General features: G+C 40.6%; 2 protein-coding genes across 2 annotated transcripts in view; one reads left to right on the top strand and one right to left on the bottom strand.

Annotated features, from left to right (window-relative positions):
- Positions 1–26,135, bottom strand: part of LOC127941920 (envoplakin-like) — a 70,342-nt gene that overhangs the window by 17,346 nt on the left and 26,861 nt on the right. The window lies entirely within an intron of this gene.
- Positions 3,020–7,399, top strand: LOC127941929 (galactose-3-O-sulfotransferase 2). The gene is made up of 3 exons (XM_052537422.1): positions 3,020–3,259; positions 4,453–4,725; positions 5,560–7,399. Exons 1-3 carry the CDS (start codon positions 3,153–3,155, stop codon positions 6,464–6,466), a joined length of 1,287 nt encoding a protein of 428 aa, XP_052393382.1. The 5' UTR covers positions 3,020–3,152; the 3' UTR covers positions 6,467–7,399.

The raw sequence follows: 26,135 nt of genomic DNA on the forward strand, positions 1-26,135 counted from the left end.
CTGAGCTGTGAAAGTGTGTGTTTCTCAGCAGGTTTGAGGTGGAGGTCTCATCGTTTAAACCACAGAAAGGTACAGTGTCAGCTGCCTACATCTTGTCAAGGCTCTTCACTTTTAGTGCAGGTAAAGTCTGAGACACACCTTCAGCTGCCGATCAGACAGGACCGATCGCTATCGTGTCGTTCCACACATATTTCTGCAGTATTTATTTACACTAGTACAGTGCTGGAAATATGCTGGCCTCGCCCTTCACCTCTGCAGCAGGTCAAGCAGAAAACTGTAGCATTACCATTCTCATCATACTTTTCTAATCTCTAGATTGTCAGTAATTTCAAGCAAAAAAAACCTATAATTTTGGAAAAAAAAAATGTTTTGCCGTGCTGCCCTGATTAAATAAATAAAAAATACTGTATTAAATGTTGAGAATACATTTTTGGATGCATTACGATAAATATTTTCTTTCATTACTGCAACAAGTTTGTTGAAGACAATAATGTCACACACGCAAAAATAAAATGCAAAAAAAAAATATAGTCTTCTTAAAAGAGGTCTACATAACTAATAATGAACAATATACCTCTACAGCATCTAATAACCTTAATTTGTTATTTTCAATGCATTTGTAAATGTAAAGTTGCATCTGTTAACAGTTAATGCATTGTGAACGAAAACAAACAACGGCTGTAAAATCTTTTAAACTAATGATTAAATGCAGTAAAATGTACTGCTGATTGCATTAATGTTTGAACTAATGTAAACAAATGAGTCCTTACTTTTATGGTGTAATGTACTGTTATGTTGACATTTGTTAATAGATTTTTTTTTCAAAATCCAAAGTTGTATCTGTGAATGCACTGGGAACAACAGATTTTTTGTAATTAAATCTTATTAATAAATGATGTAAAAGTTTGTTATTCATTGTAAGCTAATCAGACGTTAGTGCAAAGTGCTTTCTTTATATAAAACATGACTTGTGCTTGTGAAGCTGGGGTGAAATTCAGCAGAAAGGTGTGGATGTGAGCTGATGAATGACATTCATGCACGAAAGCCTCTTTTATAAGTGAGGGTTTAAAATCTTTTCACTCCTGCATTTTGGGAATTTCTGACCTTTAAAGTTGGCATGAACTCTCAGCAGTGAATGATAGTTAATAAAAATACAATTGTTCACAAAGCATTCACTATCATTCACAGATACAAGTTTTGATTTAGAACAAAAAAAAAACTATTAATAAAGGTCAAAATTACAGTAAATAAAAAATTTGTATGTAAGCACATTTTATTTATATTTCTCATTTTCATTTTCTTTTAAATTAAGTACTAAAATAACTCAAACTAAAATCTAAAGCTTTAAAATTATAGATTAAAAATAGTAAAAATGTCAATGACAAAAACAAAAATGCAAAAAATGTACAATTAAAACAAAAACAGAAAACATACAAATAAAATCAAATTCAAAATATTTACAAAAAATTATATATTGTATATTATTTATTATATAAATTATATACATGTACATTGTGCATTACAGTCTTGAAAATAAAATGAGTTTAAATGAGCTTAAATTTTAATTTAAAAAAACTATCAACAAAAATATAAACATTTTAAAAAATGTTAATTGTCAAAAAAATGAGTCATTTTCTTTCTCCCAAATATACTGGTAACAGTAGCTAATCTTTCCAACATTTACTAATGCCTTAATAACATCAAAAGTTTTATTTGTTAACTTTAATGTACTGTGAATTAACATGAACTAACAATGAACGACAGTATTTTCATGAACTAACATTAACAAATATTAATTAATAGTGCAATAAATGTATTGTTCATGTTAGTTTATACATTAGCATTAACTTATGGAAACTTACTGTGAAGTTTTAACAATAAACTTTCTATTAATAGACCTACTTCAGGGAGTAAAAACTATGTTCTTCACAGGCAATAAACCAGAAACAATGATGTTGTCATCCAAGTCATCTGAATGAAGTCAACCGAACAGTTACATCTGAACTCCTCATTAAGAGTTGGTGTAATAAATAGATTAAGAGAAGAATCTTCCTTTGCATACATGCACTTGACATACATACCTGCCGTTTCTTAAAAAACACATGCAAATTATCTTATTTAATAACAGAGTGGCATGTATGGCATGAGACTCGTCGCTCCTGCTTTACACAGACAACACAAACACAGAAGATAGGAAATATTCCTCTTGAAAGAGTGAAGCTGAGATCACGGACCACCACTAGAGGACCCCACTGATCAATATTCATCATTCATTATAATGCAATAAAAGAGTGTCATTTGCATACAAGTAATAATAACAGCGAACAACTAATAAACCAGTTAAACTGGAAAAAATACAAAATAAATCACAGAGAGCCATCGCAAACTCTTCAGTAGTGTAGGCTTGTGGGAAATATCAGCATGCATAGATGCACACTTAGAAAAACCTCAAAAAATATGATTTTTGATATTTAAATCACTTTAATTCAGCTGTCCTGAGCTGTCTAAAGAGCCAGGCACTAAAACAACTACAATAGAAAGACAAATATTTGGATTTTTCCATTGCCAATGTCTAAAGGTTCTTAAATCACGATGCATTTGCTTGAGAAACTAAATGATGAGTTTACCATTAAAACAAGACTAAACATCTGCTGGATTCTTGCTTTATGCTTAGATTCAGTTTCTCAGAAAACACATCTACATGTCTTCATTTTGCATCAGTAAAACACTGAGGAAGATGTTGCATTTTTGCAGTGCATGAAGCAATTAATGCAATCACTTTGAGAACTTTAGAAGATCCCATGTGGACTTCTGAAAGGAAACATGTTTTACCCTTATGAAGGTATAGTTACAGCATCTACCAGCGAAGGGGTAACCAGATCACGTTAACTAACCCAAACTTTACATTTGAAACAAAACACAACACAGACTGCCGTGACAAGACTTGTGATGAATCTAAAGCACTGTGTGGCAGACGGACAGAAGCTGTGAGATGCGTCAGTGTGTGTGTGTGTGTTTCTCTGATCCAGCCTACAGGATTAAAGGGGTGAGAGGAGGCCGTGAGAGACGCGGCCCGTCCTGCCCTCACAATCCTCACATCACAGACAGACGCTGAGCGCTCAGCAGCTCCACACAGTCTTGTGTTTGTGGAGATGGGTCTGCGCTGGCTGTGGAGGCACCGGGTGAGCGCTTTACTGCTGGTGTTAGCGCTCCTACTGCTCCTCACACTCCTGGCCACACACTCACTGCAGACCAACAGGTGAGAGGCTTGAACTACTGGGAGAATAAACCATTCAAATCAACTACTTATGCTTACACTTGCATTTGGATGGTGCTTTTATACAAAGCAACTTCAAGGGTTCGTACCCATGACCCTGGTGTCACTAGAGCATTAATTAAAACTAAAATAATAATTTTGTCACTTGAAAAATAAGTTAAAATCTAACTGAAATTAAGTAAAATAGAGAAAGGAAATTTAGTTTAACTACAGCAAAAAATTCTAAAAACCTTATAGACATTTAAAAATTTAAATAAAACCAAAAAGTTATACAAATAGCAACCAAAATAACTAAAATTAACAAGAAAACAAGGAAATATAAAAATGCATTCAAAATATTAAGATAACCATAGTAGTTTCTTAATACTATACACATGTGGCAGATTTTGCATTCATCCAAAGTGACTTACAATGCTTTACAGTTAACTAAATCTTGAAATAAAATAATCATTAACTGAAATATTATATATATATATATATATATATATATATATATATATATAGTATTAGTATATAGTACCAAAAATGTTTACAGCTACTTGCAAAGGCAGAATTTCTCATTTAGTTTAACTTGAGGAAACTATTATAGTTCATAATAGTTTTATATATATTAAAAACTATTCTAGTTTCTCAATGATAATACAACACTGAAGGTTAAAACGGACAGCTATCTACGAGCTCTTTCAAAGTAGATCTGGACCAAATTCTGTTTAATTCTAATTAGGTTTGGTTGGTGTTTAACTGGTTTTCTCAACACAAGGTGCACATCATGTGGTGTGGTTTCTTTGGTTTCTTTGGTCAAAAGCAGTTTTCTACACCGAGTTGTTCACCACACTGGAAAGTTCACCATGTCATCTGGACTCTTAAATGTAGCTTGGAAGCAAAGCCTGGTTTTGTGTTAAAATGCTTCTGATGACATTTAATTGTGTCACTAAAGTCAATTTCTTTTGAGAAATATACATCTGTTGCATCATTCATATCTGTATGCTTGTGCACTTAACACGCTTACGCAAGTAATGCATGTTTGTGCTTTCTATTGTTGGTGCCTTCTGAGTCATCATTTAAACAGTTTCTGCTAGTACTCATGTCAGTGAAGCAATTTAATATGGTTCAAAGAACAGACTAGAAAGAAAGAGATCTAACATGGGGCGTCTAACATGATATTTCTCATACAGAACCTATGAACTGAGACCTACAGCAGACAGAAGGAACCAGAGAAGAGCTCCTGAGAAACACACGTCAACGCTCACTCCAAACACACACCAACCGCTCAAACACACAACGACAGCCAGAGCCGAGCGGCAGAGATCACATCCACCATTGGTCTTCCTGAAGACACACCGGACCGGCAGCAGCACCGTGCAAAACATCCTGTTTCGACTCGGGGAACGAGAGGGCGCCACTTTTGCCTTTCCCTCCCACACGTACCAGTTTAACTACCCAGACAGGTAAAATGAGCACAATGCATGATGCACATCACGTTTCCAGCAATGTTTCAGTTTAATTACATGTTAGTTTCAGTCTGCATTACCTGTTCCCTTTCATCTCAGAGGCGGTTTGGTGTAGGATCTTCCAGAAGTTCATAACCTTCTGCTGCTGTCTTTGATCTCAGGCTTCTTCACTAGATAATATTCTGGGTCAAAGACAACAGGAGGAGAAAAATGTGCTTATTTTACCAAGGTGCTAGCTGGACGATCAATGGTTAGCTGGATGTTGATCAATCTAGGGTACCAAATGACGATTTAAGAACAGATAAACCTCCAAAACACAGCTATAATACAATTAAATACTTACAGGACTCATTACAATGTCCTCTGGTTGGCCCACAATTGCTGACAAATTAGCAACTGTTAGCTAATCAGTCTTTATGATATTCATCATTTAGCTACTCATGCTAGGGCACCAAAATACAATCGTAAACAAACACCAATGGATGGCGCACCAAAATTGTCCTTAAAAAACACTGCCTTGAGAAACATATTTCACTACACTTAAAAAAGTTACAAAAGCTGTCAATGCCCTACAAAATGGTACAGATTATGTACCTTTATGGCATTAGTATGCACCCTTTTGGGGTAAATGAAAGTATAAAGGTATAACTTTTTTTAAAGGGTACTGCTATGAGACAGCTTTTGTACCTTTTCCGAGAGTGTAGAGTGGATGGAACAAGTCAGTCATTAAAATGTATTCTCGTCCTCCCTCGAGACCATTAAAAACCGTGTAGGTTAAATGAGCTTTAATCCAAACAGGTTCTTCACTCTCGCTCTCTCTCTCTGTCTCAGATTCAGAGCGGCGTTTGTGGATGAGCTGCCTGAGGGTTCATCTCAGTTCAACGTGCTCTGTAGTCACATGCGTTTGGACCTGAGGGAGGTGAGGAAGGTTATGCCCCAGAACACAGTCTTCATCACGCTGTTGCGAGACCCGATCAAGACCTTCGAGTCGGTCTTCGGATACTACACCTCCATCACCCCAGCGTTCTTCAGTGCACACCGAGCCGCCGCCAACCAAGGCAAATCTGCACTTTCTGTGTTCTTGGACTCTCCAGAAACCTTCTGGGACCCGAAGGAACCTGGGAATGGTCTTGCCAAGAACCCAATGAGCTTTGACTTGGGGCTGAACAACCAGAAGTGGAACGGCTCCTGGCCGGAGGACTTGGCTCAGCTGGAGGAAGCGTTTCACTTGGTGATGATCGCAGAGCACTTTGACGAGTCCCTAGTTCTCCTGGGAGCTCTTCTCGGACTGGAGCACCCGGATGTGGCTTACCTTCGGCTCAACGCTCGCGCTGGCAACTGTGTGACGGAGCTGGATGAGAACATGCGGGAGAAAGTGCGATCGTGGAACATGCTAGACACATTGCTGTACGACTTCTTCGAGCAGGTGTTCTGGGAGAAGGCAGCTCAGTTCGGGTTGGAGAGGTTGAAAACAGAGGTGGCGCGGCTCAGGGCCTCTACAATGAAAATGCAACAGAAATGCGTGTCCAGGGCTGAGGTTCCTCCGGGAGAGCTGGAAGACTTGCTCCGCCCATGGCAGACGGAGACGGCTACTATCGTGGGATACGAGGTGCGAGGGAACCTGTCACTCCAGGATCAGGGGTTTTGTGTTCGGATGATGCTTCCCGAGCTTCAGTATCACTCGCACTTGTACTTCAAGCAGTACGGTAGAGATATGAGAGCTGCTCCTGCTGACTGAAACCTGAGATGGACGTAGTGGGATTCACAGGAGTCGAAGGTCTGATCTTGGCCAATGGGATTCTGTGGATTTGTGACAGAACAAGTCTGGTGGAAGACTTGTTCCAAGACAGAACAACTGCTCCATCTAAAACAAAGCCTGAATAAGACAAGAGAGAAACACTACTTTGCCTGAACGGTGGTCTACATCAGTGGTGCCCATCCCATGTCCTGTAGAACCCCAAACAGCACACGTTTTGTATGTTTCTCTCATCTGACCCAACCATTTCAGGTCTTTGAAATGATGAGTTGAATCACAAATGTTTAATTAGGACAATAGTGTTCAATCCTGCTCCTGGAGGGCCAATGTCCTGCAGAGTTTAGCTCCAACCAGTTCCAACACATCTGCCTGGAAGTTTCTAATGAGCCAGAAGACCTTGATAAGCTGGTGTAGATGTGTTTTATTAAAGTTGGAGCTAAACTCTGCAGGTAAATGGGCATCTAGGAGCAGGATTAGAGACCCGTGGATTAGGCAGAAATATAAAAGTTGAGGAAACTCCAAGACCAGGGTTGGGAAGCACTGGTCCGCACATGAAACTGATGGAGAAAGATAAAACTGCAACTGCTCTGTACGACACTCTTGGTACTTTCACACATACGGTCTTTGCTGTAAACCAGTGTCCAATTCTGCTCCTGGAGGGTCACTTTCCTGCAGAGGTTATGATGCCTTCACATGTTAAAGGAAATTTCTTACTGCCCAATATTTAAGTTAGTCTTTTTTTCGCATTTTAGTGCTTTGTTGTTAGGAAGACTAGGAATCACGGAGGACATCAGGTTCGTTCTAGACTATTTCTTGGCAGAATCTTATTAAGGCCAAAAGGTTTTGAAGATATTTAATCAAGAACCAATGGATTTTGAATAAAATGCAGCATCCAAGTTGTTGACAACCATATAACCATTAAAGGGGGGGTGAAATGCTATTTCATGCATACTGAGTTTTTTACACTGTTAAAGAGTTGGATTCCCATGCTAAATATGGACAAAGTTTCAAAAATTAAGTTGTACGTTTGAAGGAGTATTTCTGTTCCAAAAATACTCCTTCCGGTTTGTCACGAGTTTTGGAAAGTTTTTTTCGAGTATGGCTCTGTGTGACGTTAGATGGAGTGGAATTTCCTTATATGGGTCCTGAGGCACTTCTGCCGGAAGAGCGCGCGCTCCCGTATAGCGAGGCTGAGCACAGACGATTCACTGATCAGAGCGAGAGCGTCGCGAAATGTCACAGAAGTGTGTTTTTGGTTGCCAGGGCAAGACAACCCTGCACAGATTACCAAAGAAAAAACAGCATTAAGGGACCAGTGGATGGAGTTTATTTTTACAGAGCATCACCGGAGTTGTGCAAGTGTTTGTGTTCGTTCCCTGCATTTCGAAAATGCTTGTTTTACAAACAAGGCCCAGTTTGACGACGGATTTGCGTATCGTTTATTTCTTAAGGATGATGCAATCCCAACGAAAAAGGGTCACGATTGTGTGTTGGAACCGCAGGCGGTGAGTAAAACTGCTTCAAATATCTCTGCCTCCTTGTTAGTGCTTCCGCCTCCCATCGGAGACCCGGGTTCGAGCCCCGCTCGGAGCGAGTCGTTGCTGCTGCTGCTCTCGTTCAGTTTCAGCCTCTGGATCTGATTCTGGATCATAAATAAACGACTGAATCTGACTGTTAGCCATGGTTTGTTTTCGATGATGGTTTTTTCCTCACGGTAATGTCACAGCTTCCAAACGCTCTCAACACAAAAGCCTACTGGCGCTCGTGATTCTTTAGCTCCGCCCACACGTCACGCCTCCAGTCGGTCGTGTTTTTCCGGGAAAAATCAGTACAAACTATCTTTCTCTTATGAATATAATAAAACTAAAGACTTTTTGGAGTTATGAAGGATGCAGTACTACTCTATAGGTACTCACGATTAACAGGATATTGAGTGAAAAGGAGCATTTCACCCCCCCTTTAACACACCATTCTATACATTTACCGCACTAGATAGCTTGCTGAGGTTTCAGTCAAATACTATATATAAATAGTTCTGTCTACTTGCATATCTTAAGTTCATGGTTTAGAAAATCAAATATCAAAATTGTCTACAAGTTTCCCAGACGTGAATACAACTTATGCTGGGTACACACCAAAAGATAATCGGGCTGATTTAGGGCCGATTTCCCCCCTTCCGACAATCCTAGCTATGTCCCGATTATCTTTCTCTTGGTGTGAGGTGTGTTAAGAGTGTCCGAACCTGATCAGAAGAACGTTGGAGCCTAAATATGGCAGACGATAGGCAGGAAGAAACTGCTATGACTGCATTTGTTTCCGTTTTCTGTCACCACGCTTTCTCATTGGATATTGTTTTGTTTCACGTGATAATCTCCAGAGTGTACAAGCGTTTGTCCTCAGAATTCCCAACACTCATCAGGATTTCCAATCGGAAATATTCAACATTTTGATTTGCGATCAGGGCGCCTCTGATGTTCTTCCGAGCAGATCCAGTCACTCTTAACACTGCTCACACTACAGGAAAATCTGCTAAAATAATCTTTAGAAACACCAACAAGATAATCAGGACAATACCTAGGATTGTCAGAAGAGGAGAAATCACCCCAAAATCTGACCAATCATCTTGTGGTGTGTCCAATTTGCGACATGACTTTAGAGACCTCAGAGGGATCAAGAGGGAATTGCAGGGTGTTAACCATGAATCATAAAAATAATCCTAGTAAATACATTTTAATTAAAGGTGTGCTCACAATAAGACCAGGTTGTATTGAGAAAAAATTATAATTTTGAATTGATACTGATAATTGATATTGTCAGTATCATCAGCAGTTGCTTGTGTTAAAATCAGATTTTTTGCTTGACCAGAGGAGTAAAACCGGTCTTTTTAACTCTACAAAGATGTCTATCTTTCATGCTACATTTAAAAAAATAATAGTAATAATAAAATAATGAAACCTCTGAGAATCAACTCTAGGAATAACAAGAATACATGAAATGAAACTCCTCAAAAGTACTGGTAATGAAAACACATGTCATAAGAATTTGAGTAGAATGTGTGTATCTAACATTAAAATCAGAACACAATACCAACGAAAAAAAAAGAGAGAGTAAGAAATGTGACCCAGACCTGTTTTAATTAATCTCTGAAATATCAACATTTTAGGGAAAAGCTTTCTGTTTATACAGTACTTAGTCAAACAGTAAAAACACACAAACAGAGACTAAATCAGTGTTTCCAGCAGCCAAATCCCATGTTTGCCTGTCAAAGAGTAACGTCAGCACCTCTCGTCTGCTGTCATTAGCGTCACACCAAACACATCCATGCTAATCTGCTTAGCCACCTGCTCCCCGAACTCTTCACATCCTCCTGTATGCTGCGCTTACACATGACAACTACAGAAAACAAGAAAATACCAGCAGTAGTCTGTAAAAATGTACCTTTAAATACTCGAAGAGCAAAAGCACCCACACAAAATAGTCCAGTTTTCCTTGATCAATCTTGATCACATGACTCTGATTGGAGGAAATACCGGAGAATCCAAACAGGAAAGGAGTTTGTCCAATCAATGTTTTGCATTTGAAACAGTTCATATAAGGAATAAGTGACGATACCCCATAAGCACCACCACACTCACTAATGCATACAGTATGCATCGACATGTAATTAAGAGCATTATAAAAGATTCAGTGTTATGAATATGTCAATGTTATTATAAGAAACAAGACTTTAACAGCCAATGACATTTACAGATGGGGAGACTCAATGATTTTCTGCTGTTTAGTGTTAATCACCATCTAACTCAACCAGTCAAGAGCTACATTTAGCCTTAGATGTTATATGAATATGGTCCCTGAAGCATAGGTTTTATTAGCTGACAAAAATAATAAATAAATAAACATTATAGGCACAAATACAAATATACTTTTAGAAATTGTTTTTGAAAAATATGGTGTTATTGTTTTGGCAAGCTTAAATTAAAACTTCTATGAAAACTTGTGTGATATTCCTTTAAAATAATGTTTTAGTATATCTTTTTTTTAAGTATATTTCTTACATAATTTCTTTGAGTTAGACCAAACTTTTATTTTGGTGGGTTGTAACCAGAGTTTCTGTGTTTTTTAATTAACTATTATTATTAGATATTAAGCCTACTTGACGTATAGCATATTCTACTGTGCAATAGTACTATATTTCTGTTTGAATTTCTTCAAGTTATACCGAAATGTTATTTTGACAGGTTGCCGTTTCAGTCAGTCTGTGTATACGATACGTATGAATGAAGATAGTTTTATCAAATGAAATGGTGAAATCCTCTCATAGCGCGCTGACATGCACATGTGTAGCCTACATCATGCATCAATATAGTGAAGAGCTGAAAACACCACGCGTGTTTCAGTGTGTGTGTGTGTGTGTGTGTGTGTGTGTGTGTGTGTGTGTGTGTGTGTGTGTGTGTGTGTGTAGTAGAGCACACATTCCCAGAGACGTGTATAACAACAGCTTCAGGGCCGCTGCTGGCCAAATGTGTGCCCTGAGCAGGACTGTATTGTTGTGCTCCCCTTCCTCAAATATGATAATGAAAAAACAACTACTATAGGAGTGAAAAAAGAACTTTAATCAAATAAAAAACTAAATGAATAAATTGTATTATTTACTAATCACAATTGTAGCTCTCGACATTTACCTGTGGCTATAACTTTATTATGACTCTAATTTATTTCATAGTCTCAAGCATTCAGAAATCATGCAAAAGGAAACTAAGCAATTTTACTATGTTAGAAGCATGGTTTATTTTTGTAAGGGTTGTGATATGCACGTTTTTTTTGTTGAAGAAATTATAAAGCCTGTGTCATCTATAGCAACAAGGTGTCCAAAAATGAAAGATTGAGTGAATATGAATTAAATGTTTGGTCAGTAGCTTAAACAAGGATTTGATTGTCCTGTAAGTGTAACAGCAACAATGACATGGCATTTGTAATAACATGTACATAAATTGTTTATTTTGTATTTGCCTACATTATGTATTTTAACAGTGTTATTATTAACCAGTCATTATTGCCTCATTATTTTTTTATATAATGCATTTTAAGTCATTTTAAAGGCTATTGATGGCTAAGGCCTGTTTTTATAGCAACAACAACAACAAAATAATATTACAGTATATTAATACTTTGTAAATTATTATTTGAAGTAACAAAACCATGGTTAATTTGCAGTTACCACCATGGCTACAAAAACAATGATTTGTGGTGTTATTGTTAAAACCATGGGTAATTTTCGTAAGGAACCTAAAAAAAAAAACTTTCACAGGAATGTGCCTGAAAGTGATAAACGGGCCTTGTTTTTACCTAAATGATTTATACTTTATTTTAATATATATAAAAAATGTATGAGGTGTGCATTATAGCTGACACCTACATGAACAATCACAGTTGTTTTTATGACTGTAAGTCATTCTCCTCAAATTCTCTGACGTTAGAAAGTGTATATCAATATCGCATGTAACTTTAGAGACGGTCCCTAAATTTGAGACTCGTCCAACGTCCAACTTTATGTCTGTTGTTTTTTTTTTTTTTTGTTTTTTTTTACTTTTAGTTTTCTTTTCTCTTCGCTGGATTGCTGATATACTCTACCCGGGCATAGATGTTCATCCATCAATTATGAACATTCAACCGCAAACACGAGGTGCGAGCGGTCGCGAGCGCGGATAGGAGAATGGAGGAAGGTTTTTTTTAGGGCCCGAGCCAATGGGCGCAGGGCCCTATTGTTCCCCTAAGGATTATTAGGGCCCGAGCACCGATGGTGTGAGGACCCTCTTGGAATTGCTCCGTTTATTATTAGGGCCCGAGCACCGATGGTGTGAGGACCCTCTTGGAATTGCTCCGTTTATTATTATTAGGGCCCGAGCACCGATGGTGTGAGGACCCTCTTGGAATTGCTCCGTTTATTATTATTATTATTATTATTATTATTCTTCTTCTCTAAGATGAATCGCATTTTTGAGGGCCTAAACATGCTCGAAAAGTCATGAAACTTTGCACACACCTCAGAACTGGCGAAAATTTACGTCTGATATGGCTTTCAGAAGTGGGTGTGGCAAAATTGCTCAACAGCGCCACCTATACACGTTCAACGGTGTGCGCCTCGAGCTACGTTTCATGTACATGTATGAAAATCGGTATACACATGTAACTCTCCAATACCTACAAAAAAGTCTCTTGGAGCAAAATCCGAAACCCAACAGGAAGTCGGTTATTTCTAATATTATGAGCAAATTTTGTGTCATTTTTGTCATTTCCATGCGTTGTATTTTAACGAACTCCTCCTAGAGATTAATTCAGATCAACACCAAATTTGGTATGCCTAATCTAAAGGCCATTGCGATGTTAAATTGCGAAGCTTTTGAGTTTTCGTTGAAGGGCCTGTGTGTGGCGGCCTGGCGAATTTCGATGATTCGCCATGAAACAGGAAGTTGCTATAACTCAGACATACAATGACCAATCTGCCCCAAACTTCACATGTTTGCTGAGTCTCCTGTCCTGAACAGTTTGACACGACCATATTCAGTTATAGTCATAGCGCCACCTATTGGCAACAGGAAGTGGCATATTTTACGCTGCGACAAACTACTCCTAGAAATTTTTGACATCAATGTCTTTTTTGTCGTCAGTCTAATCTAAAGGCCTGTACGATGTTAAATTGAGAAGATCTTGAGTTTTCGTTAAAGGGCGTGTCCATGGCGCCATGTCAAAGTTCGATGTCTCGCCATGGGAGTAGTTGTTGTTGTAACTCAGTCATAAAATATCAGATCTTGCCCAAACTTCAAATGTTTGATAAGAGTACTGACCTGAACACATCTGGAGGCTAATATTCCATTGGGTGTGGCAAAATGGCTCGATAGCGCCACCTATACATTTTCAATGGAGTGCGCCTCGAGCTACATGTCATATACATGTACGAAAATCGGTAAACATATGTAACACACCAATAGCTACAAAAAAGTCTCTTGGTACGAAATCCGAATCCCAACAGGAAGTCGGTTATTTTTAATTTTCCCTGCAAAATTGGTGTTGTTTTTGTCATTTTCAGGGGTTGTATTTTAACGAACTCCTCCTAGAGATTTATTCAGATCAACACCAAACTTGGTCAGTGTAATCTAAAGCCCTTTGCCATGTTAAATTGCGAAGGAATTGAGGTTTCGTTAAAGGGCGTGTCCATGGCGGCCTGACAAATTTCGATGATTCGCCATGAAAAATGATGGTGCTATAACTCACACACACAATGTCCAATCCGCCCCAAACTTCACATGTTTGATAAGACTCTTCACCTGAACAGATCTACATGCCAATATTCAGTTATAGTCATAGCGCCACCTATTGGCAACTGGAAGTGACATATTTTACACTGTGACAAACTACTCCTAGAAATTTTATGACATCAATGTCTTTTTTGTGGTCAGTCTAATCTAAAGACCTGTGTGATGTTTAGTTGTGAAGATCTTGAGTTTTTGTTAAAAGGCATGTCCATGTCGCCATGACGAAGTTCGATGTCTCGCCATGGGAATAAAAGATGTTATAACTCAGGCATAAAATGTCCGATCTTGCCCAAACTTCAAATGTGTGATAAGGGTCCTGGCTTGAACACATCTGAAGGCCAATATTCCATTATAACGATAGCGCCACCTGCTGGCAACAGGAAGATTGGCACACATATGGAATAAACTTTGATATATTGCACTTATATTTATGAGTTTAAATGCATATTTCTCAACGTTCACCTTTTTACTAAAGCCACACGATGGCGGTGAGCCCGGGTGCGAGGGCCCGTTCATCGCTGCTTGCAGCTTTAATTATTAGGGCTCAAGCCTGGAGGGCGAGAGCCCTATTGTTTTCCTTAGGATTATTTGTTATTATTATTATTATTATTATTATTATTTATTATTATTATTTTTCTTCAAGGTTTCGGGGGCTTTTGGGGCCCTTAACATGCTTAAAAAGTCTTGAAAATTGGCACACACATTGGAACCTGCGGCCATTAGGGCCGGGCAGAGACTGATACACGGGCGTGGCACAGGGGCTCTACAGCGCCCCCTGGAATATGGAGGGCCATATATCATACATACTTGCACGTAGACGTACGAAACTCGGTACACATATAGAACTCATCAATACAAACAACTTTCGTATTGCATATCATAGGCTCCGCCCAACAGGAAGTTGGCTATTTGGGGTTTATTATTCATATTTGTCGTCAAAGTTGTGGGGGCTTTTGGGGTCCTTAACATACTCAAAAACTCTTGAAAGTTTGCGCACAATTTGGAATCTGTGGCCTTTAGGAGCCTTCAGAGGCTGGGACACGGGCGTGGCACAGGGGCTCTACAGCGCCCCCTGGAACACAGTCATAAATGTTGATGTATAGCTCACACATACTTGCACGTATTAATATGAAACTCAGTACACATATAGATCTCATCGTGCCGAACAACTTGCGTATTGCATGTCATAGGCTCCGCCCAACAGGAAGTCAGCTATTTAGAGTTATGTAAAAAGCGCATGCTCTGGAATTTGAAATACTTGTCATAGGTTTTTTACTCGATTGCCGCCAAACTCGGTCAACATGATCTCAAGACACTGGGGATGAAAAATTGCCAGGGGATTTTTGATATCTCAAACGGTTTGCTCGTGGCGAGGCGTTGAAATTATGGCGAGAAATGAGAAACAGGAAGTGTCTAATACCATCCACATACATTTCCTGATTTTAATCAAACTTCATCAGATTATTCTTTGTATGATGTCGATCGCATATATGTGACTATTAGGAGTCAAAGTTATAGCGCCACCAACTGGCAGCAGGAAGTGTGTCATTTTCAAAATGCTTTGTATTCAGCATCTTATTTTTACTCGATTTGCTTCAAACTTCATCAGAATAATGTTAAAACACAGCCTATATTAATCTGCTAGGGGGATATTGATATCTAAAAATATTGTTGCCGTGGCAACATGTCAAACTTGAATACTTCTCAGGTGATTTTAAGGCATATAACATACTTAGAATTTCATGAAATTCAGAACACATATCAGTATTTATGATAACTAGACACTGGCAAAAGTTCATAAGAGGGCGTGGAAGAGGCACTCTATAGCGCCACCTTTTGTCAAAAGTGGGGGGGTTAGTTTTAGCTACAGACACCAAACTCGGTACAAAAATTGTTCTTATCAAGACGGACAACTTTCTAATTCACAGTCATCAGCTACGATCAACAGGAAGTCAGCTATTTTGATTTGAATGTGGATTTTTTTTTACATTTAGCTGTGAATTAATGCATACTGCTCAGAGGAGAGTAACACTATACACACCAAACTTTGTCTACATGATGCCAAAACATTTTAAACAACTTAAATTGCCAAAGGATTTTGGATAGCTTGAACGGTTTTGTCGTGGTGATTTTTTTAAATGACAGTAAAAATGGAATTATTAATTGTCCTGCATTTTTAAATTCCAAACACTTCAAAACCTTTTTTCATACAGAAAAAAAGTCATTCTGAGTAAATATGGATAGTTTCACGACTTTACAACACTGTATGGATAACAGAAAATTAAAAAACTGTCAGACATCTCATCTCACTCTGTCCATCTGTTTGAGTATATGTGCTGAGACTTACATTGTCTGAGAGAAAATGCGCCCCTACAGGTGCAATTCCTGAAAGGGAAATTCGACTGAAAGGGAGGAGACTCTCTTTTAGTTTCATTTTTAAATCGGTTAAAATACAAATAAATACTTGGATTTAATTCACACTGACAAGCTAAACCAACATATATGATTATTATCAGGTCAGGGCTCATTAATAATTGATGTGTGGTCAGTGATACGTGAGAAATACGAGAGATGAATCACCGCTCTGAGCAGGAGCGTGTGGAATGATGAGCTCAGAAAAAACGAGTTTATTCTTGTTTTATAGCTTTTAAAATTAAAATATTAAAGCGATATTACACAATTCACCAATTAGAACACACCAGGAGCTAAATTCAGATGTTTTTGAACTGTTTGTGTGAAAATGAAATATTCGCGGCTGCCTATCTGAAATCACTGCCTCCGATCAGCGCGCACAGTGTCACAAGTTCAAAACAAACGAATTTATTCTTGTTTAAGAGCTTTTTCAAATAAAATATTGTCATAAATGCACACAATACACCCATTATAACACAACACGAGCTAAATGCAGGTGTTTGTGACCCGTTTAAGTGTGCAAGACTATTTGAAAGCGCGACTGGCAGAATAACATGTATCTCTCGAGCTGCAGGTTTCTGCCTTTCGTCGTAAGAACGAACACATCACGGACAAGATTATTTCAAAATACATAATAGCTTGGCGAATATAAACGAAAACAGCCACGTAGACATAAACTGTTGAGAAATAAATCTGAAGTGGATCTACTGGATTTGAATATTAAGTGACCGCATATACCAGCTGCTTCTGTCTTCAATTTTAATCTATATAAAAAATTAAACTCATTCATCTTGGCTGCTTTTTTAATATGTGTACGTATTTATTTATTATTTTGCTCTAACAAGACTTAATCTATATGTGGCCAGTGGCGTCAGGTACTGGAAGGAACTGTATAAAGCAACAACAATTATATAACGTTCAACTACGCCACCCGGTATATATACCGGGAACTGCCAGCCCCAAGACAGGGGGGGCGCACAGGTTCGTTACCGAAAAATGGGTGAGCAGAGAGACATAGGCCTGGGAGTACAAAAAAAATGAAGCAGCTTTATTCAATACAAAATTTAAAATCATCAATACATTACCATCAAGGGCTAATTATTCACGTGTCAACAAAAGAAAAAAATGAACACTTTACAACACTTCAATAAATAAAAAAAAATGGATACAACATAATACAAATACACAAGAAAGCTTAAGGGAGGGAGATGGCCTGCTGTGACCCTCAATTCACACACACACACACACAACACGCTTAATACCCCCACACACACTCTGGTGAAGTAAGGTCACACAATAAGCACAACACTCAACGTGAACCCCGTTAAACAGCGGCTAACCCCTCCTCTATACACCTTCCTTAGGACAGAAATAAAAAATAAAAAAAAGTAAAATAAAGAGAGAACAAAAAAAGTACACAGTCAGTCCACAAAAATAAGTGAGGCCACGATCGCCCGCACACTCACAGGGCAAACGAGAAACAGCCACGCTTTTACTTTCACTCTTTGGCGAGGAATCGTCCAGGCTCGCCAAAAAAAAGAAAAAAAGTTCACTCCAACAAAAAGACGACCGGAATCAGCCCAGGCAAGGCAGCAGTGCGTTACATCAATAGACGCGCATCTTGTCTCATAATATAAAGGTGAAACCCTTGATCCTGTCACTCAATCGGAAGATGTTCATAACACGGTACTATGCACAGTCGCTAACGATAACATGCAGTAGTTTGTTCATTGACGAGCTCAAAGCCAGGGGCAGCCTACACAGCAGCAGAACGCAGAGGCGGCACTCCAGATACTCTCCCATTCATAAGTGCCAACTTCCGTCAAGGGGCGGTACGGGTGACAACGCATCCCAAGTGACAAAAACGTCCTCTTTTTATATCGTGACAGCAGACTGCTGATAGGCTCAACGTTTTCACATGACACTAGCCAATAATCAACACCGGTAACACTTCACCCTGCTACATTCCACCCCCACATTATAAATCGTCGCCCCGACGATAAATCCCAAACCTGGAGTCAATCCCATGGCCTAAAAACAGCTAAAACTGCACTAGACATTGCACCAGAGGGCACCCTAATGCATTCTGCAGCTTCTCCAACTGCTCTGGGCAAATGATGAACATTTGAATGTTGGCCAGCTGTTGGCCTCCTTGACTTACGAGGCAAAACCTCAGCCTCTCGCGGCTGACTCAGAACTGACAAGTCTAGTGATGAACCTTGACTTATTTCCACCTCGCAAGGAGGACCTGGCCCATTTATAGCCACAGCTCCCTCACACACAACTGACCCTTCAAAAGGGACAGGAACGCAAGTTGCCTGAGATGACTCTGGCAAGGCTACCCACAAGTCCACCTCATCCAAACTATCCTGTAAACTCTGTTCTGGTTCAACCACATGAGCGACACGGGGTATTTGAACAGGGCTCCCTTGAACCTGAACTTTTAACAATGACCGGTGAACCCGCTTGATCTTACCCCCGTCATCCACCGGTGCAATAGTATAAACCGAGCCACCTACCCTAGGCGCTTCTATCACCCTATACACCACAGAGCTCCACAAGTCCTGAATCTTGTGTCGGCCCTGCCTTCCACATTCCCGGAGATAAACCAGCTGCCCTTGCTCAAGTGGTGCGTCATGGACCCGCAGATCAAAAGATGTTTTCCGACGATCAGCGGCTACCTTTAAACGATCTCTTGCCCCATCAAAGGCTACTTGTAACCGTGTCTGGTGCTCCATAATCCACTCATGCACCTCACCTGCCACTGGCTCAGACACTCTGCCCAACAGGAAATCGATGGGGAGCCGCGGCTCCTGACCAAACATAAGGAAGTGTGGGGACTCACCTGTGGCCTGGTGTGGAGTGGTATTATATGAAAAGAGCACCTGAGGGAGGCATGACACCCAGTCTCTTTTCCTTGAAACTGGTAAGGTGCGCAATAAGTTATGCAATGTTCTATTGAAGCGCTCACACTGACCATTACCAGCTGGGTGGTATGGTGTAGTGCGAGACTTCTCAACCCCATAAAGCTTACACAATTGCTGGATCAGAAGGGACTCAAAGTTTCGGCCCTGATCAGAATGAATTCGTACAGGTACCCCAAACTTATAGAACCATTCACACACCAGCACTTGTGCTACAGTCTCGGCCCGTTGATCCCTAGTAGGGACAGCAAGAGTGAACTTCGTAAACACATCCGTCATTACAAGAACATTCTCCAAGCCTGAACGAGAGGCTTCAAGCAACGTGAAATCGATGGCCAAGATTTCATTTGGCCGGGACGCTAGCAAATGTCCCATAAAACTACGGGCAGCCGGTTCAGTGTCTTTGGCCACTTGACATCGTTCACACTCCTGAACCCATCGTGCCACCTTGGCTGTCATACCAGGCCAATAACACCGCTGACGCACTAACTCAGTAGTGCGTTCAATGCCCTGGTGCCCGTGTTCTTGATGCAACCCTTGCAACACGTCACGCTGCAGTACAGAAGGTAGAACTACTTGCAAAATCTCATCCCCACCATCAGGACGAAAAATTCGACGATAAATCACTCCCTGCTTTTCCACCAGGCGGTCCCACTGCCGAAGAAGAATTAGAGCAGCCTGTGAAAGCTGCCGCCGCTCAAGAGGCCCAGGGAACTCTTGCTTTCTCCAAAACCCCAGAATCTCACCGATTACTGGGTCAGCCTCTTGTAAGCCCCCGATATGATCAAGTGAATGACCCGGTAAGGCAGTCACCATGGCCTGACAAGCAACAGGAGCCAATGGTACAGCGACAGCCTGACGTACCGAAGCGGGGACCCCTGTACCTGGGAACAGGCTACCTGCCACTTCCAGTACGGGTGGATTCTGACGAGACAAGGCGTCTGCATTCTTATTACACCTCCCAGGCCGATACTTAACTTCAAAATCAAAACAAGCAAGCTGTGATGCCCAGCGCTGCTCTGTAGCCCCCAATTTAGCTGAGGTCAGATGGCTGAGAGGATTGTTATCAGTATACACCACACATTTATGGCCTAATAGATATTCTCTAAATTTCTCAGCCATGGCCCACTTTAATGCCAGAAACTCTAGTTTCATAGAACTATAGTTTGACATATTACGTTCTGTGGGTCTTAGGCCACGGCTTGCATATGCCACAGGTCTTACTTTGCCACCCTGCTCCTGGGAAAGGACTGCACCTAACCCACCCAGGCTAGCGTCCACCTCCAAAATAAAAGGGAGGGAAAAATCTGCATAACAGAGCACCGGAGCAGAAATGAGCTTACCCTTCAAACTCTCAAAACTTCTCTGACAGTGGGTAGTCCAGCCACTTGCAAAACCTGGCTCTGCTCTCTTCCGAGACTTTGTGCCACCAAACTCTGCAACCAGCCGATGTAGAGGGGCTGCCAATTTAGCAAACCCCTCCACAAAACGGCGGTAATAACTCGCAAAGCCCAAGAAGGAGCGAAGCTCTGACACACTAGTAGGTTGTGGCCACTGGGCCACAGCCTCAATCTTCTTGGGGTCGGTGGAAACACCATCGGCTGAAATCACATGACCCAAATATGTGACTTCCGAACGAAAGAAAGCGCATTTCTCTAACTTTGCCTTAAGACCTTCGCACTGCAACCTACTCAAAACAAGCTCCAGTCGTTCCAGATGTTGTTTGACTGAAGATGAGAAAATTACAATATCATCCAGATACAGTAACAATGACTGACACTGTTGATCACCGAATAAACGCTGCATTAAACGCTGAAACGTACTAGGTGCGTTGCAAAGGCCAAAAGGCATGCGATTCCATTCAAATAAGCCGAATGGCGTACAAAATGCAGTCTTAAACCGATCTTGTTCACTGACAGGGACCTGATTGTATCCGCTAGCTAAATCCATGGTGGAAAACCAACGGGCCCCTGTCAGTGAATCTAATGACTCCTCAATACGAGGAAGAGGAAACGCATCCTTTCTAGTTCTCGCATTCAACTGACGGTAGTCTACGCACATCCGCAGACTACCGTCCTTTTTCTTGACAAGAACTATAGGGGATGCGTAAGGGCTACAACTCTCGCGTATCACCTTAGCCTCCAACAACATATTGATATGGGCCTTTACCACCTCATACTCCGATGGGGGTATTCGACGGTACCGCTGCCGAACTGGAGTATCATCCATCAGTGGGATCTCATGCGACAACAGGGTAGTACACCCCAAATCCCCCTCATGTACAGAAAACACCGACTGGTACTGCCAGAGCAGAGCCTGAACACGTTCTTGATCCTCCAGTGACAACACAGACAAATCAGTAGCCTTTATCTGCTCTTCAACCGTAGGCAACTCATGAGAGACCTGCACGTTAACGGTAGCAGAGATAGTTTTAACCTCCGTAACCCCTGATGGTAAACTGACAACATAAACACTAGTTAAAGTTCCTAAATGAGTGCGTGGGTAAAGCACAATGTCAGTGGTTCCCACATTCACCACTGGCACCGAAACAATACCTCGATTTACCTGCACCAACGATGGTGAGGCCAACAATCCAGCTGGCAGGCCAGATTCAGGGGGCTCAAAAAGCACAGTGTCATGCAAGAACTGCTCTGAACAAGTTGCTGTAACTAGTTGTAACATGCCACCTGGGATGCGTTGTACCCTACGACCGCGTACCCTAACTGACCCCGCACGAGTAGAATAAGACTGGGAGCATACCTTATGACAATATTGAAATGCCTCTGTTACAATACTGGGTACCTTAACCAATGAGGGAGATTCAAAAAGAGAAGAGCCATGCTGCCCAAAGAGCTCCTGGTAACATCGGCTGAGAACATTCATTCCCAGAACTCCCGGTGCCTGGGAACACAAGCCCCCAGGAGGATCTCGGACAACCAGCACCCCGCATCCTGGCACTAACCTGCCACAGAGTTCGACATCCAACTCCATATAACCAATGTAGGGGATGTCCAACCCGTTGGCAGCACGAAGTTGCAACCACTGGCATGACCGAAGACGATCCTGACCCCACGGTTCAAAATTTTGTAAGAAACAACTCTCCGTTATTGTAGAAACCATGGAGCCAGTGTCTATAAGGCAGGGCACCTGAACCCCACCAATGCAAACTACCAAATGGGGACATGACGACATTAAAGATGATACTGAACGAGAACCCTGAAGAATCTTTGAGCCACCATCTACCCCAACCGAGCTGTGACTCTGCAGCCCGGCGGGTGCTAGTTTTCCGACAACTGCTGTGCAAAAGGCTGCCCACCTCCAGCCACAGGAGGGACCATACGAGAAGATGGAGGGTGAGGAGGAACACGTTCCCCGTCACACTCCCTGGCAAAATGGCCAGGTCGCTGACACCGTCGACAAATTATGGTATTGCCACGAGAAGAGTGATTCCGTGGGTGTGGAGATTGACTACGTGCACGAGGGGCTTGACTACACTCAGCCACCATCTGGAGCCGAGTCACACTTTTAGAGAGCTGATTTAATTGGGCTTGCTGTGATTTCAACAGATCCCTTAACTCACTTAGCTCAACCATTGAGGCACCACGGGCATCTAACGATGATCCCCCCTGTACCCCATACTGCATAACGGGAACCAAAGGAACCGACTGGCTTCGACGGCGATCACCCCCCGGCAACCCCTCTCTCTCCCACCTAAGAGCCTCACTACGGACCTCTAACAAACTGGAGGAGGGTAAGCGACGTACCAATTGTTTCAACTCACGACGTAAGGCGCTATCTATCACATGTTCTACAAATTGGTCACGCACAAGGGTTTCTGAATTTGGCATAGCATAAGGGGACTTTTCTTCAACAGACTTCCAAAGGCCCATCAAAGCTAAAGAAAACTCTAATAGGGTCTCCCCCTCACGTTGTTTACGAGAAAAAAATGCCTCCTGCAGAGCCACATATGACTGAGAACAGCCATACAATTCCCTCAATGCGGAAATAATTTTATCGCAATCCCCTCGTTCAACACTAGGTCGATGCCTAATCTCCTCCCGTGCTTCCCCCTCCAAATGGTCAAATACAAAAAACGCTCGATCAGCAATAGAAAGATGGCGCACCTGCATACACGCCTGAACTTCCTCAACCCATTCGTCAATGCTGATGCCAGCCCGGCCGTTAAATTTTGGACATCGCCGATCACGAGGTACAAACACAAACCTCTCAGCTGAGGTGGCACCAGCACTCACGGGTTGGGACACGGTGGCGGGAGCCTCTGCAACACTAGAAACACCATTATTTGACAACATTGGAGCACATACACGTTCTTGGCGCAATTTCTCATTATCAGCCTTTAGCTGTGCTACCAATTCCCTTAATTCTTGTAACTCCCCTTCCATCACTACTCACCACAACACCGAGGAGATTTTACACAAATAACACACCGCTGCCTTGCCTTTAGGAAAGAAAGAGAAAAGAAAAAGAGGGGGGGAGAAATGTACATGTATATTTTTCAACCATACAATACCAACAAAAAAAAATATACTGCCTCAAAAGCACTCCCAGACTCACTTCTCAAAATACAAGCTCACCCAAAATATGGAGACCCTGCCGACTACGCCAAATGTGGCCAGTGGCGTCAGGTACTGGAAGGAACTGTATAAAGCAACAACAATTATATAACGTTCAACTACGCCACCCGGTATATATACCGGGAACTGCCAGCCCCAAGACAGGGGGGGCGCACAGGTTCGTTACCGAAAAATGGGTGAGCAGAGAGACATAGGCCTGGGAGTACAAAAAAAATGAAGCAGCTTTATTCAATACAAAATTTAAAATCATCAATACATTACCATCAAGGGCTAATTATTCACGTGTCAACAAAAGAAAAAAATGAACACTTTACAACACTTCAATAAATAAAAAAAAATGGATACAACATAATACAAATACACAAGAAAGCTTAAGGGAGGGAGATGGCCTGCTGTGACCCTCAATTCACACACACACACACACACAACACGCTTAATACCCCCACACACACTCTGGTGAAGTAAGGTCACACAATAAGCACAACACTCAACGTGAACCCCGTTAAACAGCGGCTAACCCCTCCTCTATACACCTTCCTTAGGACAGAAATAAAAAATAAAAAAAAGTAAAATAAAGAGAGAACAAAAAAAGTACACAGTCAGTCCACAAAAATAAGTGAGGCCACGATCGCCCGCACACTCACAGGGCAAACGAGAAACAGCCACGCTTTTACTTTCACTCTTTGGCGAGGAATCGTCCAGGCTCGCCAAAAAAAAGAAAAAAAGTTCACTCCAACAAAAAGACGACCGGAATCAGCCCAGGCAAGGCAGCAGTGCGTTACATCAATAGACGCGCATCTTGTCTCATAATATAAAGGTGAAACCCTTGATCCTGTCACTCAATCGGAAGATGTTCATAACACGGTACTATGCACAGTCGCTAACGATAACATGCAGTAGTTTGTTCATTGACGAGCTCAAAGCCAGGGGCAGCCTACACAGCAGCAGAACGCAGAGGCGGCACTCCAGATACTCTCCCATTCATAAGTGCCAACTTCCGTCAAGGGGCGGTACGGGTGACAACGCATCCCAAGTGACAAAAACGTCCTCTTTTTATATCGTGACAGCAGACTGCTGATAGGCTCAACGTTTTCACATGACACTAGCCAATAATCAACACCGGTAACACTTCACCCTGCTACATATATTTAATTAAATCAATTACATTTTATTTTACATTTGATTTGTCCATTTCTGCATCTAAACGCCTAAAAACCTAAAACATGCTCTATTATACTATTGTTAGCAATTTCTTTATCGTCCAATTTATCTGGTGTACACACTTTTATTTTCATAATAAACTTGTTTCTTAGATTATACACAGTTACAGTGGTCTATAATAAATATTAACAGGTTTTATTCAAGCTGTTTAGAATGATTGCAGTAGGCTAATTTGTTTTTATGTAAATCCCAAAAAATAAATTAAATAAATAAAAAACATTGGAAAACAATAACTGTTGTACTTTTTTATACATTTTGTATAATTTCATAGTTTATGCATTATAGTTATAAAAACAAATAAATTTAGCCACTCACATAGAAATCTTAGGCCTTATCCTTTTCTGACAGTTTTAGGTTTTTTTTTTAAATCCTAAAAAACCTTATTTGTGCTGCAGATAATAATTTCAAACTCATTTGATACTGACCTCTGACATCCTGTGACATTATATTTATTTGAATTTACATAATCTCATGGATGTAACAGTAAATCTGTTCAGCTCACAGATCAAGACTAAGCTGTAATGCAAGCAGAACTTTCACAAATGCTTGTAGGTCAATAAAATCATTACAAAACACTTACAAATCATTTAAGGATTTGATAACACTGTAAAATAATGTCTAATTTGTTAAGATTAGCAAATGCATTAATAACACTTTATAATAACTGCACTCATTAGTAAATAGTCAGTTCATGCTTTATAAAGCCTTGTCCCAATATTAATAGTCATTAGTAAGCAGTTTATAAATACAGCTATAAATAGCTTGTTCTTGGTTTTATAAGCACATTTATTAAAAAGGAGAGTAAAGGGTCAGTTATCTTCCTATGAAAAATAAAAAAATTAAAATAAACAAACAACAACACAGATTGATACAGAACTCAGAAATGTTATTGTGGATTTATGATAAACTCAGCCTGTAAATGAATTCATTCTCCTCCAAGAAGACACAAGTAGTTCACACCAAACTGTTTTAACATGAAGCCATATACTGAAGATGTTAAATTGCGAATGGGTTTAGGATACCTTAAATGGTGTGGCCATAGCGATTTATTAAAGTAACATAAAAAAATACAATAGTTATTTTACTATATCTTTAAAATTTTTAATTACAACTCTTCATAATTTTTTATATACGTAGAAGTCATCATTTGAAGGAAGCACAGTAAGTTTCATAGCTTTATCATTTT

This window comes from Carassius gibelio, chromosome A3, assembly GCF_023724105.1.
Source record: "Carassius gibelio isolate Cgi1373 ecotype wild population from Czech Republic chromosome A3, carGib1.2-hapl.c, whole genome shotgun sequence".
In the NCBI taxonomy this organism is placed as follows: domain Eukaryota; kingdom Metazoa; phylum Chordata; class Actinopteri; order Cypriniformes; family Cyprinidae; genus Carassius; species Carassius gibelio.

Bases quoted from the DNA above. Each gene is read 5' to 3' on its own strand.
- LOC127941929 (XM_052537422.1), top strand. From the start codon at position 3,153: ATGGGTCTGCGCTGGCTGTGGAGGCACCGGGTGAGCGCTTTACTGCTG. The intron at 3,260-4,452 runs GTGAGAGGCTTG...TTTCTCATACAG, and splicing joins CACTCACTGCAGACCAACAG to AACCTATGAACTGAGACCTA. The intron at 4,726-5,559 runs GTAAAATGAGCA...TCTCTGTCTCAG, and splicing joins CAGTTTAACTACCCAGACAG to ATTCAGAGCGGCGTTTGTGG.